The sequence below is a fragment of the Salvelinus fontinalis genome, chromosome 1, assembly GCF_029448725.1.
Source record: "Salvelinus fontinalis isolate EN_2023a chromosome 1, ASM2944872v1, whole genome shotgun sequence".
Lineage (NCBI taxonomy): Eukaryota > Metazoa > Chordata > Actinopteri > Salmoniformes > Salmonidae > Salvelinus > Salvelinus fontinalis.
Window position 1 is genome coordinate 50411435 of NC_074665.1, and position 20510 is coordinate 50431944.

At 43.0% G+C, this 20510-nt stretch overlaps 1 protein-coding gene across 1 annotated transcript in view; it reads left to right on the forward strand.

The window, feature by feature from the left end:
• The window catches only part of LOC129857225 (galactosylgalactosylxylosylprotein 3-beta-glucuronosyltransferase 2-like), a 59772-nt gene extending 44512 nt beyond the window's left edge, over positions 1–15260 (forward strand). The window contains exons 3-4 of the mRNA XM_055925267.1: positions 7783–7931; positions 14290–15260. Coding sequence (XP_055781242.1) covers positions 7783–7931; positions 14290–14376 — 236 coding nt within the window. The 3' untranslated portion in view covers positions 14377–15260. The remainder of the gene's footprint in view (positions 1–7782; positions 7932–14289) is intronic.
• The last annotated feature ends 5250 nt before the right edge of the window (positions 15261–20510 follow it).

The window sequence follows — 20510 nt, forward strand, 5'->3', positions numbered from 1 at the left end:
ATTATTTCTATCTCTACACTTTCTTCCACTGCAAACCAACCATTCCGGTGTTTTTTTACTTGCTATATTGTATTTACTTCGCCACCATGGCCTTTTTTATATTTTTATGTATTTATATATATATATTTTATATATTTTGTTTGCCTTCAACTCCATTATCTCACCTCACTTTCTCACTTTGTATATAGACTTATTCTTCACTGTATTATTGACTGTATGTTTGTTTTACTCCATGTGTAACTATGTGTTGTTGTATGTGTCGAACTGCTTTGCTTTATCTTGGCCAGGTCGCAATTGTAAATGAGAACGTGTTCTCAATTTGCCTACCTGGTTAAATAAAGGTGAAATAAATAAATAAATAAATGTGAATTGGCCGTGGGCGCCCAATTATTTCTGTCTATTGTAGCTACGCTAATATAGCGATACATTTTGTTTGCGCTGTAAAACATTTAATAAATCGGAAATATTGTTTGGAATCACAAGATGCCGGTCTTTCAATTGCTTCAGACTATGTATTTTTCAGAAATGTTTTATGATGAGTAATTAGCTATTTGACGTTGGTGTCTGTAAATATTATGGCTGCTTTTGGTGCAATTTCGGATTGTAGCTGAAATGTAAACTATGGTTTATACATGAAATATGCACATTTTTCAAACAAAACATATGCTATACAATAAATATGTTATCAGACTGTCATCTGATGAATTTGTTTCTTGGTTAGTGGCTATTTATATCTTTATTTGGTCGAATTTGTGATAGCACCTGATGGAGTAAGAAACTGATGGAGTTAGAAAAAGTTGTGTCTTTTGCTAACGTGGTTAGCTAATAGATTTACATATTTTGTCTTCCCTGTAAAACATTTAAAAAATCGGACATGTTGGCTTGATTCACAAGATGTGCACCTTTCATCTGGTGTCTTGGACTTGTTAATGTGTGAAAGTTAAATATTAAAAAAAAATAGATTTTGAATTTGGCGCCGTGCACTTTGAGCTGGATGTTGTCATAAGTGTACCGGTGTCGGGCTGCCCCCGTAAAAGGTTAAGAACTAATTTGTCTTTCAATTGCTGTCCAACCTGTATTTTTTTTGTCAAGTTTATGAATAGTATTCGATAAGAAAAGGTGCCTTTACAAGATGGCGCCAGACAGATTGCTTGACGTTATGGACACTATTCTCATTGTCTAAGCACGATTTGTGCCGCTAAATATGCACATTTTCGAGCAAACTCTATATGCATTGTGTAATATGATGTTACAGGACTGTCATCTGAAGAATTCTGAGAAGGTTAGTGAAACAATTAATATATTTTGGTGGTTTATACGTTATAGCTATTTTTGCCTTGAATCAATGCTGTTGTTATGTTTGCTATTGTGCTAAGCTAATATAACGCTATATTGTGTTTTCGCTGTAAAACACTTGATAAATCGGAAATATTGTCTGGAATCACAAGATGCCTGTCTTTCAATTGCTGTACACTATGTATTTTTCAGAAATGTTTTATGATGAGTATTTAGTTATTTGGCGTTGGTGTCTGTAATTTTTCTGTCTGCTTTCGGTGCAATTTCTGACTGTAGCTGCAATGTAAACTATGATTTATACCTGAAATATGCACATTTTTCTAACAAACCATATGCTATACAATAAATATGTTATCAGACTGTCATCTGATGAAGTTGTTTCTTGGTTAGTGGCTATTTATATCTTTATTTGGTCGAATTTGTGATAGCTACTGATGTAGTAAAAAAACTGATGGAGTAAAAACAGTGGTGTCTTTTGCTAACGTGGTTAGCTAATAGATTTACATATTGTGTCTTCCCTGTAAAACATTTTAAAAATCGGACATGTTGGCTTGATTCACAAGATGTGTACCTTTCATCTGGTGTCTTGGACTTGTTAATGTGTGAAAGTTAAATATTAAAAAATATATATATTTTGAATTTCGCGCCCTGCACTTGAAGTGGCTGTTGTCATAAGTGTACCGACGTCGGGCTTGCACGCCAAACAGGTTAAAGGTAATCTTGTTGTTAATCCCACCAAGGTGTCCGATTTCAAATAGGCTTTTCAGCGAAAGCACTACAAACGATTATGTTAGGTCACCACAAAACCACAATAATCCCAGCCATTTTTTCCAGCTAAAGAAAGCTTCACAAAAACCAGAATAGAGATAAAATGAATCACTAACCTTTGATTATTTTCATCAGATGACACTTATAGGACTTCATGTTACACAATACATGCATGTTTTGTTTGATTAAATTCATATTTATATAAAAAAATCTGAGTTTACATTGAGGCGACTAGATTCACTAGTTGCAAAACCATCAAGTGACTTTGCATAGCCACATCGTTTCAACAGAAATACTCATCATAAATATAAGATGATAATACATATATACACATGGAATTATAGATATACCTCTCCTTAATGCAACCGCTGTGTCAGTTTCAAAAAATGCATGATAAATGTTTCCTTACCTTTGAGGAATTCATCAGAATGCAGTCCTAGGAATCCCAGGTCCACAATAAATGCTTGATTTGTTCGTTCATGTCCGTTACTTATGTCAAATTAGCTACTTTTTTATTTATTTATTTATTTATTTATTTCACCTTTATTTAACCAGGTAGGCAAATTGAGAACACGTTCTCATTTACAATTGCGACCTGGCCAAGATAAAGCAAAGCAGTTCGGCACATACAACAACACATAGTTACACATGGAGTAAAACAAACATACAGTCAATAATACAGTGAAAAATAAGTCTATATACAATATGAGCAAGTGAGGTGAGATAAGGGAAGGCAAACAATATATATATATAAATAAATAAAAATTTAAAAAGGCCATGGTGGTGAAGTAAATACAATATAGCAAGTAAAAAAACACTCGAATGGTTGGTTTGCAGTGGAAGAAGGTGCAAAGTAGAGATAGAAATAATGAGGTGCAAAGGAGCAAAATAAATAAATACAGTAGGTAAAGAGGTAGTTGTTTGGGCTAAATTATAGATGGGTTATGTACAGGTGCAGTAATCTATGAGCTGCTCTGACAGCTGGTGCTTAAAGCTAGTGAGGGAGATAAGTGTTTCCAGTTTCAGAGATTTTTGTAGTTCGTTCCAGTCATTGGCAGCAGAGAACTGGAAGGAGAGGCGGCCAAAGGAAGAATTGGTTTTGGGGGTGACCAGAGAGATATACCTACTTTCGAATTGTTTACCAAAACCCTAACCAAAGTCTCAAAGCGCGACCACTATATAGTGACGAAATGTCCAAGCGTTCCGTTACAGTCAGTAGAAACATGGCAAACGATGTACTGAATCAATCTTTATAATGTAGTTAACATACATCTTGAATAACGTTCCAACCGGAGAATTAAATCGACTTCAATTGAGAGATGGAACGGAGCTGCCTCTCACGTGAACGCGCGTGTTGAATGCATGGTCACTTCATGGGACCTCATACTAAATTCTGTCTCCTTCGACCCCCCTTCACATTAGAGTCATCAGACTTAGTTCTGTTGACTGCTGACATCTAGTGGAAGCCGTAGGAAGTGAAAACTCATCCATATGTCTCTGTATTTTGAATAAGAGCTTGGTTGAAAATATGGCACCCGCAGAAAAAATACAAACAGGAAGTGGAACTTCTCAGGTTTTTGCCTGCCATATGAGTTCTGTTAATCTCGCAGACTTAATTCAAACAGTTTTAGAAACTTTAGAGTGTTTTCTATCCAATACTACTAATAATATGCATATATTAGCAATTGAGACTGAGGAGCTGGCCGTTTACAATGGGCACCTTTCATCCAAGCTACTCAATACTGCCCCTTCAGCCATAAGAAGTTAATGCAACCGCTGTGTCAGATTTCAAAAAAACTTTACGGAAAAAGCAAATCATGCAATAATCTGAGACGGAGCTCAGAACAATAGCCAAATTAACCGCCATGTTCGGGTCAACAGAAACCAGAAAATACATGATAAATGTTTCCTTGTCCAGTTCGAGGTGAGTAGTCGCTGTTCTAATATCCAGAAGCTCTTTTCGGTCATAAGAGATAGTAGCATGAACATTATGTACAAAATAAGTTACAAACAATGCATAAAAAACACACAAAATAGCACAATTGGTTAGGAGCCTGAAAAACGGCAACCATCCTCTCCGGTGACATTTTCCAATAGTATGTCTTCACACCCCAGAGTTAATACTTGGTGGAAGCACATTTGGCAGCCATTAGAGCTGTGAATCATTTTGAATAAGATTCTACCACATAGCACAACTCTTAGGGTAACACTCTATATCCATTGTTTTTGTAGAAATCACTCAAGCTCATCCATTCTGTTGGTAACAAGGACGTTAAGTACTACTGCAAGACAAAACAGCAAAAATTGTAATCTACAGGATCAGGTCAAATCCAATACAACATAACTCAGAGTGAAACCCTGTGTATTTTCAAGTATTGTGGTGGCAGCATCATGTTATGTGCAAAGGGTGTGTAGACTTTCACTACTTTACATATGATGCACAGAAGCAGAACCATAGAGAAAAGGACACAAGGAAATGAAACCAGGAAAGGAAGCTGGATGAAACTATTGAGACAGACACTGCATTGATAACAGGCAGGCATTGCTAACAGATGCACTAATCTTCATACCATTTTAGCTGCAGGTTAAGAGATTAAGAGTCTATCTTATAATGGCTTTCATACTCATCTATCATACCTGTTACAGCTTCTGGGCTTTCACTGTGGTATCACTTATTGCTCAGTAATATGCCTGATAGAACAAGGAGACAAGGACACATAATACGCTATTCCATGCACCCATTAGCATACCCCATTCCCAAGGTGAGTAAAACATTGAAATGTGTTAACCCTCGCAAGGCTGCCGGCCCAGACGGCATCCCTAGCCGCGTCATCAGAGCTTGCGCAGACCAGCTGGCTGGTGTGTTTACGGACATATTCAATCAATCCTTATCCCAGTCTGCTGTTCCCACATGCTTCAAGAGGGCCCGCATTGTTCCTGTTCCCAAGAAAGCTAAGGTAACTGAGCTAAACGACTATTGCCCCGTAGCACTCACCTCCGTCATCATGAAGTGCTTTGAGAGACTAGTCAAGGACCATATCACCTCCACCCTACCTGACACCCTAGACCCACTCCAATTTGCTTAGCGCCCCAATAGGTCCATAGACGACGCAATCGCAATCACACTGCACACTGCCCTAACCCATCTGGACAGGAGGAATAACTATGTAAGAATGCTGTTCATTGACTACAGCTCAGCATTTAACACCATAGTACCCTCCAAACTCGTCATTAAGCTCAAGTCCCTGGGTCTCGACCCCGCCCTGTGCAACTGGGTCCTGAACTTTCTGACGGGCCGCCCCCAGGAGGTGAGGGTAGGAAACAACATCTCCACCACGCTGATCCTCAACACTGGGGCCCCACAAGGGTGCATTCTCAGCCCTGTACTCCCTGTTCACCCATCACGCCTCCAACTCAATCATCAAGTTTGCAGACGACACTACAGTGGTAGGCTTGATTACCAACAACGACGAGACGGCCTACAGGGAGGAGGTGAGGGCCCTCGGAGTGTGGTGTCAGGGAAATAACCTCACACTCAACGTCAACAAGACAAAGGAGATGATCGTGAACTTCAGGAAACAGCAGAGTGAGCATCCCCCTATCCACATCAACGGGACAGTAGTGGAGAAGGTGGAAAGTTTTAAGTTCCTCGGTGTACACATCACAGACAAACTTAATTGGTCCACCCACACAGACAGCGCGGTAAAGAAGGCGCAACAGCGCCTCTTCAACCTCAGGAGGCTGAAGAAATTTGGCTTGTCACCAAAAACACTCACAAACTTTTACAGATGCATCATCGAGAGCATCCTGCTGGGCTGTTTCACCGCCTGGTACGGCAACTGCTCCGCCCACAACCCAAGTCTCTCCAGTGGGTAGTGAGGTCTGCACGCCTCACCGGGGGCAAACTACCTGCTCTCCAGGACACCTACACCACCCTATGTCACAGGAAGGCCAAAAAGATCATCAAGGACAACAACCACCCGAGCCACTGCCTGTTCACCCCACTATCATCCAGAAGGCGAGGTCAGTACAGGTGCATCAAAGCTGGGACTGAGAGACTGAAAAACAGCTCAAGGCCTATCTCAAGGCCATCAGACTGTTAAACAGCCATCACTAACATTGAGTGGCTGCTGCCAACATACTGACTCAAATCTCTAGCCACTTTAATAATTAAAAATTGTATGTAATAAATGTATCACTAGTCACTTTAAACAATGCCACTTTATATAATGTTTACATACCCTACATTACTCATCTCATATGTATATACTGTACTCTATACCATCTACTGCATCTTGCCTATGCCGTTCGGCCATCGCTCATCCATATATTTAAATGTACATATTCTTATTCATTTCTTTACACATGTGTGTATAAGGTAGTTGTTGTGAAATTGTTAGATTACTTGTTAGATATTACTGCATGGTCGGAACTAGAAGCACAAGCATTTCGCTACACTCGCATAAACATCTGCTGACCATGTGTATGTGACAAATAAAATTAGATTTGATTTGATTTAGAACTGACCCAATGGGTAGATCTCACTGGACTAACTCAGACACTGCGGATCTGTGTGTTAAACTGGTGACTTCAAAATACAGGAAATACACAACACACTCTCGCACATGCACATAAACATGCATGCACAATCTCACAATGTCTCAGTGGAGAAGTAGCATACCCATGTGAGTAGTGTTTTGGCCTAGAAAACAGTGTGCTCACTGGAAACGAGGAGGCAAGGACACATAATACGCTATTCCATGCAGCCATTAGCACACCCCATTCCCAGTAGGAAGGCATATTCACTGAGTGTACAAATCATTAGGAACACCTGCTGGAACCCCCATGACAGACTGGCCAGGTGAATCCAGGTCAAAGCTATGATCTCTTATTGATGTGACTTATTAAATCCACTTAGATCTGTATAGATGAAGCGGAGGAGACAGGTTAAAAAAGGATGTTAAAGTCTTGAGACAATTGAGACATGGATTGTGTATGTGTGCCATTCAGAGGGTGAAGGGCATTACAAAATATTTAACTGCCTTTGAATTGGGTATGGTAGTAGGTGCCAGGTGCACCGGCTTAAGTGTGTCAAGAACTGCAACGCTACTGGACTTTTCAGTTTCCTGTGTGTATCAAGATGGGTCCACCAGCCGAAGGACATCCAGCCAACTTGACACAACTGTGGGAAGCATCACTGTGGAACGCTTTTGACACCTTGTAGTCCATGCTATGACGAATGTAGGCTGTTTTCAGGGACAAAGGCAGTGCAACTCAATATTAGGAAGGTGTTCGTAATGGTTTCCACACTCATTGTAGACTGTCACTGAGATAAAGAGGGTAATATGAGATTCTGTAGCGGGCTCTTCCTGTGTCAAAGCTTGGCATTCTCGGTGCATAGTCATGAACAACAAACACACGCGCACGCACACTCAAATGTGATGTGATCTCAGTCTTGCCTGATCTCTAGTATGCAGTTCACCATAGTGGGATAGGGACCCAGTTCCAATAGTTTAAGGTTATCAATGATCTGTATATAATTACATCAAGGAGTGATGCAGGAAATGAATTGATCCCGTTGCCCCTCTCAATTGCTCTCTCCTAACAGTATAGCACATCCAATGTGAGAATGACATGTAATGGTCGAGACTGAATTTTTGTATAATCCTCTGACCATGATCATAGAAGGCCTTAAACCCTCCTCTTACTCTTCTCCAGGTTTTGCAGTAAACCTCCAGGTGGTTCTGGGGAGCCCGCGGGCGCTGTTTAAGCGCAGGGGTTCCCAGCCCGGCATGCAGGAGTCTGACTTCCTGAAGCAGATCACAAAGGTGGGAGACCTGGAGCCGAAAGCCAACAACTGCACAAGGGTGAGTAGTCTAGCCTATCACTGTTACCGTGGCAACAGTGTTATTAGTTTTTTTTTAAGTTGTCCTGACAGTAACACTGTTTCCATTGGTTCATCTTTCTGGGATGAAACGCTATCTCCTAATATAGCCTCTTGTCTGACTGTGTCATCTCATCAGTTAGGCTAACCCTCTCCCTCCTCTCCTGTGCAGCTCATGACACTAGTAGTCATCATCATTATCAGCCCATTAAGTTAATGGGGCTGCTGTAGGCTGATATTAATATACACCATTAGCAGGATATGACATCATCACTTATCACCCATTGCTACATTGCCAGCAGGACGTGACATCATCCCCAATAACAACCCAGCCAGGCTCCATGTACAGTAGGTTGCCCTTAGTTACAGATCTGGGATAAGCTTACATTCTTCACATGCTAACCTTAAGCATCAGAGAGAAAATATACTGAACAAAAATATAAACAACATATAAAGTGTTGGTTTCACGAGCTGAAATAAAAGATCCCAGAAGTGTTCCATACACACAAAAAAGCTTATTTCTTTCAAATTTTGGGCACAAATTTGTTTACATCCCTGTTATTGAGCATTTGTACTTTGTCAAGATAATCCATCCACCTGACAGGTGTGGCATATCAAGAAGCTGATTAAACAGCATGATCATTACACTGTGCTGGGGGAAATTATAGGCCACTTTAAAATGGGCCGTTTTTTCACACAACACAATGCCATCACAATGCCTAAAGTTGAGGGAGCGTGCAATTGGCATGCTGACTACAGGAATGTCTACCAGAGCTGTTACCAGATAATTGTATGTTCATTTCTCTACCATAAGCCGCCTCGCCAACGTCGTTTTAGAGAATTTGGCAGTACGTCCAACCGGCCTCACAAGCGCAAACCAGATGTAACCACTCCAGCACAGGACCTCCACATCCGGCTTCTTCACCTGCGGGATCGTCTGAGCCCAGCCACCCCGGCAGCTGATGAAACTGTGGGTTTGCACAACTGAAGAATTTCTTCAGAAACTGTCATGGAAGCTCATCTGTGTGCTCGTCGTCCTCACCAGGGTCTTGACCTGACTGCAGTTCGGCGTTGGAACAGACTTCAGTGGCCAAATGCTCACCTTCGATGGTCATAGGAATGCTGGAGAAGGGTGCTCTTCGCGGCTAAATCCCGGTTTCAACTGTACCGGGCAGATGGCAGACAGCGTGAATGAGGAGTGGCACAGGGCACTCTGTCCACTCTTTGGGTGTGAACAGACTGGACTGCACGCAGGCAACCCTCCCCTCCCAATTCTCCCCAACCTCTCCCAGAACATCTTATTACACAAGGGTTCTAACTAGATTCTGATCTTCCCTACAGACAGGACTAGAATATTGGCTGGGGTTCGGGAGAACAATGGAATGCACACAAACTGTGTAGAAATTTTGACACACACATGCTGCTCCCCACCCTTTGCACCGCTTCGTTGGCTGCAGCATTGGTCTCGTTAGATATGCAAAGCGGGACACTTAGCAGCCGCGTGCAGGAAATGACATGTGGAGACGGGAACGGATAGCACCACACACCAAACAATCAATCACTGCTTGTGTGTGTGAACACACAAATGATCACCATCGACTGGTTTGGAAATAGAAGTGAGACACTTTCACATGTACTACAGTACAAGGTAGAACTATCAGTCTCTTCATTTACATTTACATTTAAGTCATTTGGCAGACGCTCTTATCCAGAGCGACTTACAAATTGGTGCATTCACCTTATGATATCCAGTGGAACAACCACTTTACAATAGTGCATCTAACTCTTTTAAGGGGGGGGGGTTAGAAGGATTACTTTATCCTATCCTAGGTATTCCTTAAAGAGGTGGGGTTTCAGGTGTCTCCGGAAGGTGGTGATTGACTCCGCTGACCTGGCGTCGTGAGGTAGTTTGTTCCACCATTGGGGTGCCAGAGCAGCGAACAGTTTTGACTGGGCTGAGCGGGAACTGTACTTCCTCAGAGGTAGGGAGGCGAGCAGGCCAGAGGTGGATGAACGCAGTGCCCTTGTTTGGGTGTAGGGCCTGATCAGAGCCTGAAGGTACGGAGGTGCCGTTCCCCTCACAGCTCCGTAGGCAAGCACCATGGTCTTGTAGCGGATGCGAGCTTCAACTGGAAGCCAGTGGAGAGAGCGGAGGAGCGGGGTGACGTGAGAGAACTTGGGAAAGTTGAACACCAGACGGGCTGCGGCGTTCTGGATGAGTTGTAGGGGTTTAATGGCACAGGCAGGGAGCCCAGCCAACAGCGAGTTGCAGTAATCCAGACGGGAGATGACAAGTGCCTGGATTAGGACCTGCGCCGCTTCCTGCATGAGGCAGGGTCGTACTCTGCGAATGTTGTAGAGCATGAACCTACAGGAACGGGTCACCGCCTTGATGTTAGTTGAGAACGACAGGGTGTTGTCCAGGATCACGCCAAGGTTCTTAGCACTCTGGGAGGAGGACACAATGGAGTTGTCAACCGTGATGGCGAGATCATGGAACGGGCAGTCCTTCCCCGGGAGGAAGAGCAGCTCCGTCTTGCCGAGGTTCAGCTTGAGGTGGTGATCCGTCATCCACACTGTTATGTCTGCCAGACATGCAGAGATGCGATTCACCACCTGGTTATCAGAGGGGGGAAAGGAGAAGATTAATTGTGTGTCGTCTGCATAGCAATGATAGGAGAGACCATGTGAGGATATGACAGAGCCAAGTGACTTGGTGTATAGCGAGAATAGGAGAGGGCCTAGTACAGAGCCCTGGGGGACACCAGTGGTGAGAGCACGTGGTGCGGAGACAGATTCTCGCCACGCCACCTGGTAGGAGCGACCTGTCAGGTAGGACGCAATCCAAGCGTGGGCCGCGCCGGAGATGCCCAGCTCGGAGAGGGTGGAGAGGAGGATCTGATGGTTCACAGTATCAAAGGCAGCCGATAGGTCTAGAAGGATGAGAGCAGAGGAGAGAGAGTTAGCTTTAGCAGTGCGGAGCGCCTCCGTGACACAGAGAAGAGCAGTCTCAGTTGAATGACTAGTCTTGAAACCTGACTGATTTGGATCAAGAAGGTCATTCTGAGAGAGATAGCATGAGAGCTGGCCAAGGACGGCACGTTCAAGAGTTTTGGAGAGAAAAGAAAGAAGGGATACTGGTCTGTAGTTGTTGACATCGGAGGGATCGAGTGTAGGTTTTTTCAGAAGGGGTGCAACTCTCGCTCTCTTGAAGACGGAAGGGACGTAGCCAGCGGTCAAGGATGAGTTGATGAGCGAGGTGAGGTAAGGGAGAAGGTCTCCGGAAATGGTCTGGAGAAGAGAGGAGGGGATAGGGTCAAGCGGGCAGGTTGTTGGGCGGGCGGCCGTCACAAGACGCGAGATTTCATCTGGAGAGAGAGGGGAGAAAGAGGTCAAAGCACAGGGTAGGGCAGTGTGAGCAGAACCAGCGGTGTCATTTGACTTAGCAAACGAGGATCGGATGTCGTCGACCTTCTTTTCAAAATGGTTGACAAAGTCATCAGCAGAGAGGGAGGAGGGGGGAGGAGGGGGAGGAGGATTCAGGAGGAAGGAGAAGGTGGCAAAGAGCTTCCTAGGGTTAGAGGCAGATGCTTGGAATTTAGAGTGGTAGAAATTGGCTTTAGCAGCAGAGACAGAAGAGGAGAATGTAGAGAGGAGGGAGTGAAAGGATGCCAGGTCCACAGGGAGGCGAGTTTTCCTCCATTTCCGCTCGGCTGCCCGGAGCCCTGTTCTGTGAGCTCGCAATGAGTCGTCGAGCCACGAAGCAGGAGGGGAGGACCGAGCCGGCCTGGAGGATAGGGGACATAGAGAGTCAAAGAATGCAGAAAGGGAGGAGAGGAGGGTTGAGGAGGCAGAATCAGGAGATAGGTTGGAGAAGGTTTGAGCAGAGGGAAGAGATGATAGGATGGAAGAGGAGAGAGTAGCGGGGGAGAGAGAGCGAAGGTTGGGACGGCGCGATACCATCCGAGTAGGGGCAGTGTGGGAAGTGTTGGATGAGAGCGAGAGGGAAAAGGATACAAGGTAGTGGTCGGAGACTTGGAGGGGAGTTGCAATGAGATTAGTGGAAGAACAGCATCTAGTAAAGATGAGGTCAAGCGTATTGCCTGCCTTGTGAGTAGGGGGGGAAGGTGAGAGGGTGAGGTCAAAAGAGGAGAGGAGTGGAAAGAAGGAGGCAGAGAGGAATGAGTCAAAGGTAGACGTGGGGAGGTTAAAGTCACCCAGAACTGTGAGAGGTGAGCCATCCTCAGGAAAGGAACTTATCAGGGCGTCAAGCTCATTGATGAACTCTCCAAGGGAACCTGGAGGGCGATAAATGATAAGGATGTTAAGCTTGAAAGGGCTGGTAACTGTGACAGCATGGAATTCAAAGGAGGCGATAGACAGATGGGTCAGGGGAGAAAGAGAGAATGTCCACTTGGGAGAGATGAGGATCCCAGTGCCACCACCCCGCTGACCAGAAGCTCTCGGGGTGTGCGAGAACACGTGGGCAGGCGAGGAGAGAGCAGTAGGAGTAGCAGTGTTATCAGTGGTAATCCATGTTTCCGTCAGTAACAAGAAGTCGAGGGACTGGAGGGAAGCATAGGCTGAGATGAACTCTGCCTTGTTGGCCGCAGATCGGCAGTTCCAGAGGCTGCCTGAGACCTGGAACTCCACGTGGGTCGTGCGCGCTGGGACCACCAGGTTAGAATAGCAGCGGCCACGCGGTGTGAAGCGTTTGTATGGTCTGTGCAGAGAGGAGAGAACAGGGATAGACAGACACATAGTTGACAGGCTACAGAAGAGGCTACGCTAATGCAAAGGAGATTGGAATGACAAGTGGACTACACGTCTCGAATGTTCAGAAAGTTAAGCTTACGTTGCAAAAAATCTTATTGACTAAAATGATATAGTACTGCTGGCTGGTGAAATAGGCTAGCTAGCAGTGGCTGCGTTGTTGACTTTGTTTGAAAGTGTAGCTGGCTAGGTAACCTCTAACTGGCTAGGTAACCTCGACAATTACTCTAGACTACACAATTATCTTGGATACAAAGACGGCTATGTAGCCAGCTAAGATCAAACAAATCAAACTGTTGTACTGTAATGAAATGAAATGTAATACTACCTGTGGAGCAAAGCGGAATGCAACTACTCGCTCCAACCCGGAAGTGCGTATCGTAGAGGGAGAGGCAATAGAAGTGTTGTTTCTTGTATTATTGTCTTTTGTGTCTTTAGAGGACTGCTTCACCTTAATGTCCCCTTTCCCCCTTTTCCCTTTTCTTCTGTCCTTATTTTGTCCCACTTTGTCCCTTCTTTGTACCTTCTTCTCTTCTGCCAACTAGACACTCCTTGTTAGCTAGCTAGCTTCTTCCAGGAATATAACAGTATATAGTAACAGTATATAGTAACAGTATATAGTAACAGTATATAACAGTATGTAATAACAGTATATAGTAACAGTATGTAATAACAGTATATAGTAACAGTATGTAATAACAGTATATAGTAACAGTATATAGTAACAGTATATAGTAACAGTATATAGTAACAGTATATAGTAACAGTATGTAATAATAACAGTATGTAATAATAACAGTATATAGTAACAGTATATAGTAACAGTATATAGTAACAGTATATAGTAACAGTATATAGTAACAGTATGTAATAGTAACAGTATATAGTAACAGTATATAGTAACAGTATATAGTAACAGTATATAGTAACAGTATGTAATAGTAACAGTATATAATAACAGTATATAGTAACAGTATATAATAACAGTATATAGTAACAGTATATAGTAACAGTATATAGCAACAGTATATAGCAACAGTATATAATAACAGTATATAATAACAGTATATAATAACAGTATATAGTAACAGTATATAACAGTATGTAATAACAGTATATAGTAACAGTATATAGTAACAGTATATAGTAACAGTATATAACAGTATGTAATAACAGTATATAGTAACAGTATATAGTAACAGCATATAGTAACAGTATATAACAGTATGTAATAACAGTATATAGTAACAGTATATAGTAACAGTATATAGTAACAGTATATAACAGTATGTAATAACAGTATATAGTAACAGTATATAGTAACAGTATATAACAGTATGTAATAACAGTATATAGTAACAGTATGTAATAACAGTATATATATAGTATATCTTCAGTCTGAAACACTCCCTCACTATCTCTGTCACAGAGCCTTTTCTTGAACATTTAAACAGGCACCATTCCTTTTCACAGGGCTGGCTCTGCTATAGTGGAACTCTTGCTTTCACATGCCTAATTAGATCAGTTCACTGGTGTGCACTCTAACCCTCTCTCCCCCTCTGTCTCAGGTGTTGGTGTGGCACACTCGTACAGAGAAGGTGAATCTGGGCAACGAGCCCAGACATCGACAGGACAGTACGGTCATCGAGGTCTAAGGGGCGGGATAACCAGAGAGGAATAAACAAGCCCATTGGTCGGACAGACTGCCAGTAATTTATGGAACTACACTACCGATAGCACCTTGCTTGACCATAACCTTGACTACACTACGATGGACACTTTAGACCAATTGCATGGATGGGAACTGCTGCCTGAATGTTGTGTTTGGCTCAATGAGGTCCCAGATTCATTTGTATCTCAAAGTGGACCAAAATGCACTGGGGTGACCTGTGCTTTCCCAGTGAACTCTGCTCTTGTACTGCAATATGTGGACCAGTCCCTTATGAGGGGACTTCCTCTGAAGTATGTGGGCTAAACCTGTCTGTCTGTGTGTGTGTGTCTGTCTGTCTGTCTGTGCCTGATCATTGAGTATGTAAGTTCAGTTTGTATGAAACGGAACAAGATTTGTGTTCAGTATGTGTGTTTATCTGTAAAAGAAAGTGCGAAGTAGATCACTTGCTGGGTGCCGATGAACGGTGGACATTCAACATGTTGAATAATTGGGAAATGACCAGACCAGAAAATGCAATCTGATGTTCTATGTGGTGACAGGTGACAGGACAGCCACCAGTTGTGTACTGCCGAGATGAATGTTGGTGTTCTTGGCCTCAAGTGTCTGTGGGTCTGACACACTGGACTACAAAGAACAAACTCCAGGAGTACAACTTTTATTCCAAATGAACCCTCTTGTAAAAGAAGGAAAAAAGAAAAGAAAAGAACCAAAAGATAAACTACAACTTTACAATAAAAGAGTCATTGGACAAATATGGTCACACAGTTCATGGCTATTCACTGTTTAATGCACGGAAACTTTTTTTCTCTGTACTAGGCACCAGAAAATGTAAACACCATTAGAAATAAACCTGGAGTATGCGCTGTGTGTATGTGTGTGTTCTCATGAGTGTATATATGTGTGTTTGTGTGGTCTCTCGTTATTGCTTGGCAGAGGGATAGAATCTCCACCTTAGAACTACACTACACAATATCTCTGTGTGTATGTCTGTGATTGGGTGTGTTTGTTCTGTTGTATGTTTGTCCCATATTCCCCCATGTCCTATAGTATTTCTCCACTTGGATTTCCTATTTCCCCACTATTGAATGACATAAAGCAGGATTAGACAGAGATTATGACATAATAGAGACCGGGAAGTACACATGATGTTGAGACGACTGTTCCAATCCCTGACAGCTCCATTAGGCTCCCAATGTCAACACACTTCCCGAATCATCTAGAGCTTCATGTCGTCACTGTTATCATATCTTTCTTCATACCATTCTGGTCTCCCCCACCCATCCCTTGTTAGCTCCTTGCCCCACTGACTGTCTTCCATGTTTGTTTGCCTCAATCTAATGTCTGATTCACACTATATGGCCGAGCCGAACCATACTGCGCTGGCTCAGATATTGTCTTTCCACATTGTCATGTCCAGCACGGTTCTAGAAACTAATGTGAACACGTAACCAGGCTTGGCTCTATAGTGTGAATCATACATAACTGTGCGTCTTCCCGTACTGCACACAACCAAACACCACAGTAAGATAGGGGACAGTATAACACAACATGACGGGGAGAGATAGGTGGGAGGCCTCTATCTCAGACACACATACAGTAATACAGTACTGGATCATACAATGTTTTGCTACAGGGGCTCTGATTGCCCAGAGGGGAGGAAGGGGGACGGTACGTACAATATACACAGATGAGATTGATTGGGTCGCCAACATGATAGCCATATCTTCCCTTTCAACATCTATTTACTCTCTATCGGTTTTGCTAATGATACCTTATTAGTGTTAGACGCTTGATTCTCTTTCGCCAATATGTTTTTTGTTTTTTTACCAAATGAAAAAGATAAAGATAAAAAAAGGTAAAAAGAAGATGAAATTAAAAGTCACATGTAGAGATAGACTAGCAGCTGCTAGTCTGTTTTCACTGGAGACTCCGCCCCCTTTCCTTTTGACTCTCCTCAACACACAGAGAGAGGTAGAGAGAGGTGGTGGTGGGGGGGGGGGGGGGGGGGGGGTCTCTAAAGGAATGATCAAAGGGAAGGAGGGAAGACAGTGGAGCAGTCCATAGATTACCATCTGTGTGTTGTTTTCTGTTTTGGGGTTGGTGGAAGAGGGTAAAGGAGGGGATTTGGGGGGGACATGGGGGCTCTGGTTCCCGTTCACATTTTACCCCTGTCCCCTCCCTCACTTCCACAGCTGGGTGCTGAGGGTCTGGCCCGAGGGGGGTCCACCCCCCTACAGGAGCACCTGGTTGGACAAAGCTGGGTGGCGCTGACACACTACCAGTCATGGCGATGCCCGACATCTGCTGTGTCATCTGAGAGAGAGATGGAAGGAGGTGTGTGTGTGAGAGATAGAGAGAGAGAGAGAGGGGGCAGGGCAGAGAAAACAGAAAGGTTAGAGGGTTGTACAAACCCAGTTTAAGCACTCTAGAAGGACCGCAACAACCTGCTTAACACAGCAGACATTATTCCTTTACTGCATACACAAGGACCAGAGAGTAGACCCTCCTTCTCTCTTTTCTCCTTCTCAGTCCATTTCCTTTATTTCACTCCCATCCATTCTCCCGTCCCTATCTCTCCTCTGCTCTCCTCCCCCTCTCCTCTCCTGCCTCCTGTCCACTTCCAAACCATTATAAATGCACCTTCATGCCAGGGGTTTCCATTAGCCACTTTTGTTCGCATTTTCTTTTCTGTGGGAAAAGCCGATGTAAAAATAAAAATATATAAAAATCCCATTGCGAAATAATGCTTTCTAGCCTATTCATTGATGGAAATACATTTGACTGGTCATGCTTATCGGTCTATATGTTAATTAGCATCATTTGGTGGAATTACATTGGCGCGTATGTACAGTATATTTGTTGTGTATCTTATTTATCACATGCACACAGCATACAGACACAGAACATTTGAGTGGAACATCTGTCAGACAAACGCAAAAGCTGCTGCTGCTGCAGCATCTTGTGGTGCTTTCAAGACAACTGGAAACGGGAAAATACGAGTTAAAATCATGACGTCAGTGATCTTCAGCTCAGAAAGTCGGAGCTCTAGAAAGAAGCCTGAGTTGGAATTCCGAGTTGGATGACTGTTCAAAGTGATTTTTCCCTGTCTGAGATTTTTGTTTCTCTCCCAATTCCCAGTTGTTTTGAACGTGGCATCAAACGCGAACAGAAGGCAGGCATCATCAGCGCATCACACACCCCTTTGCAATGTGCTGGAGGCAGTATGCCTTTTTTTAAACATATACTTACTAATTGTTTGAAACTGGAACGTTTTAATAGATATTAGGAGTCATATCTTATCTTGCTTCAAAGTAGCCTATTTGATCTACATTTCTAACAGATATTTTCATCTACAGTACCAGTCAAAAGTTTGGACACATCTACTCATTCAACGGTTATTCTTTATTTTTAGTATTTTCTACATTGTAGAATAATAATGAAGACATCTAAACTAAGAATGAACAAATATGTAATCATGTAGAAACTAAGAAAGTGTTAAACAAATCAAAATATATTTGAGATTTTTCAAGGTAGCCACCCTTTGCTTTGATGACAGCTTTAAACACTCTTGGCATTCTCTCATCCAGCTTCACCTGGAATGCTTTCCCAACAGTCTTGAAGGAGTTCCCACATATGCTGAGCACCTGTTGGCTGCTTTTCCTTCACTCTGCGGTCCAACTCTTTCCAAACCATATCTATTGTGGTGAGGTCGGGTAATTGTGGAGGCCAGGTCATCTGATGCAGCACATCTGATCCATCATTCTCCTTGGTCAAATAGCCTGGAGGTGTGCTTTGGGTCATTGTCCTGTTGAAAAACAAATGATAGTCCCACTAAGCACAAACCAGATGGGTTGGCGTATCACTGCAGAAGGCTGTGGTAGCCATGCTGGTTAAGTGTGACTTGAATTCTAAATAAATCACAGACAGTGCCACCAGCAAAGCACCCCCACACCATCACACCTCCTCCTCCACAGTGGGAACCACAAATGCCGAGATCATCCATTCACCTACTCTGCGTGTCACAAAAACACAGTGTTTGGAACCAAAAATAAAACATTTGGACTCATCAGACCATGTTGAGTCATGTTCGTGTTTCTTGGCCCAAGTAAGTCTCTTCTTATTTTTTGGTGTCGTTTGGTAGTGGTTTCTTTGCAGCAATTCAACCATGAAGGCCAAACTCATTTAGTCTCCTCTGAACAGTTGATGTTGAGATGTGTCTGTTACTTGAATTCTGTGAAGCATTTATTTGGGCTGCAATCTGAGGTGCAGTTAACACTAATGAACTTATCCTCTGCAGCAGAGGTAACTCTCGGTCTTCCTTTCCTGTGGCGGTCCTCATGAGAGCCAGTTTCATCATAGCACTTTATGGTTTTTGCTACTGCACTGGAAGAAACTTTCAAAGTTCTTGAAACTGACTGACCTTCATGTCTTAAAGTAATGATGGACTGTCATTTCTCTTTGCTTATTTGAGGAGTTATTGCCAAAATATGGACATGGATATTTTACCACATAGGCCTATCTTCTGTATACCACCCCTACCTAGTCACAACACAACTGATTGGCTCAAATGCATTGAGAAGGAAAGACATTCCACAAATTAACTTTTAACAAGGCACACCTGTTAATTGAAATGCATTCCAGGTGACTACCTCATGAAGCTGGTTGAGAGACTGCCAAGAGTGTGCAAAGCTGTCATCAAGGCAAATGGTGGCTACTTTGAAGAATCTCAACTATAAAATATGTTTTGATTTGTTTAAACCACTTTTTTGGGTACTACATGATTCCATATGTGTTCTTCCATAGTTTTGATGTCTTCACTATTATTCTACAATGTAGAAAATAATAAAAATATAGAAAAACCCTGGAATGAGTAGGTGTGTCCAAACTTTTGACTGGTGCTGTATGTCACATGAAACCACTCGCATGTGCAGTTCCCTTTTGACAATGGTGTTTTCTCGCTAATTGCATTGTGGAATGAACATTCACGCGTAGCCTACTGCATTGTGCACATTGCTGCGCTTATAATGTGAAGAAATAGTTTATCAACATTTTAAGCTAAACATTCTGATCTTTTGCATCAGACTCATAGCTTTTTAAAGTTTTTATTTGATGCAGCCCAGGCCTACTGGTTGTATGAATTTGGGCTCTATCATCCCACAACTGTCCCAGAGTCTGTTTGGAATAAGCCATTTCTTTCTCGACAAGCTGATGAATAGAACAGGTAGCGTAAACTTTTCTACTGTAGTAGATTGAGATAGGCTAGTGATTTTGCTGTTCGTCTTGTTGGCTGAGGAAAAGTAAATGTGGACAGTCCATGTTCAAAGTGCACATCAGAATTCAATAAGAAGGACCGCACATAGTGGCATCCTCCACTTGCATGTCCTGTTCATATGAATTACCATATTCTAAATGTGATGTCTGTCATTCTGCACACCGTGGGTGGACACCCTAATTAGGTAACTCCCCAATGCATATGAGTCTGGTAAATAAAAAGGATGCCGGTCCAATGTCTGGTGCCACAACTTCCTAACGAAACCCTACTTCATACCCCTGCAGCACCAGAACTATCAGGCTTGTGTGAGACGAGTGCGTGTTTGTGTGTGTGTGTGTGTGTGTGTGTGTGTGTGTGTGTGTGTGTGTGTGTGTGTGTGTGTGTAGCACAGACCAGCCTATTGACTCCAGAGCACTTTGGGCTTAAACCCATCAAAGGTTAAAGCCCAACAGCTTGCCCTGAACCCATTACAGTACACACACGACCAGTCATATCACGTACTTGACAAAGGCAGAGTGTCTGTGTGTGTGTGTCGTTGTTTGGTGTGTGTGTATATGTGTGTGTGTGTTGTCAGTGGGAGCACAGTGATTTATCATCGCTCATTAACCTTCTGTAGGAACACAACGCCTCTTGGAAAGCCATTCTGGTGTGTCTGTCTTTGGCATCAAAATGTGTGTAATTGTTCCACTGAACAATACCACTCTACCCCAGGGTTAGATTTTCAAAAGACAACAGTGGATTTTCTCTATCATTTTACCTGGGCTTTGTTCCTTTCATATTTCTTTTGATTCTGACAAACACCCTGGTCCCTGCCGGTTGCTAACATTCCCATAACATGATTCTGC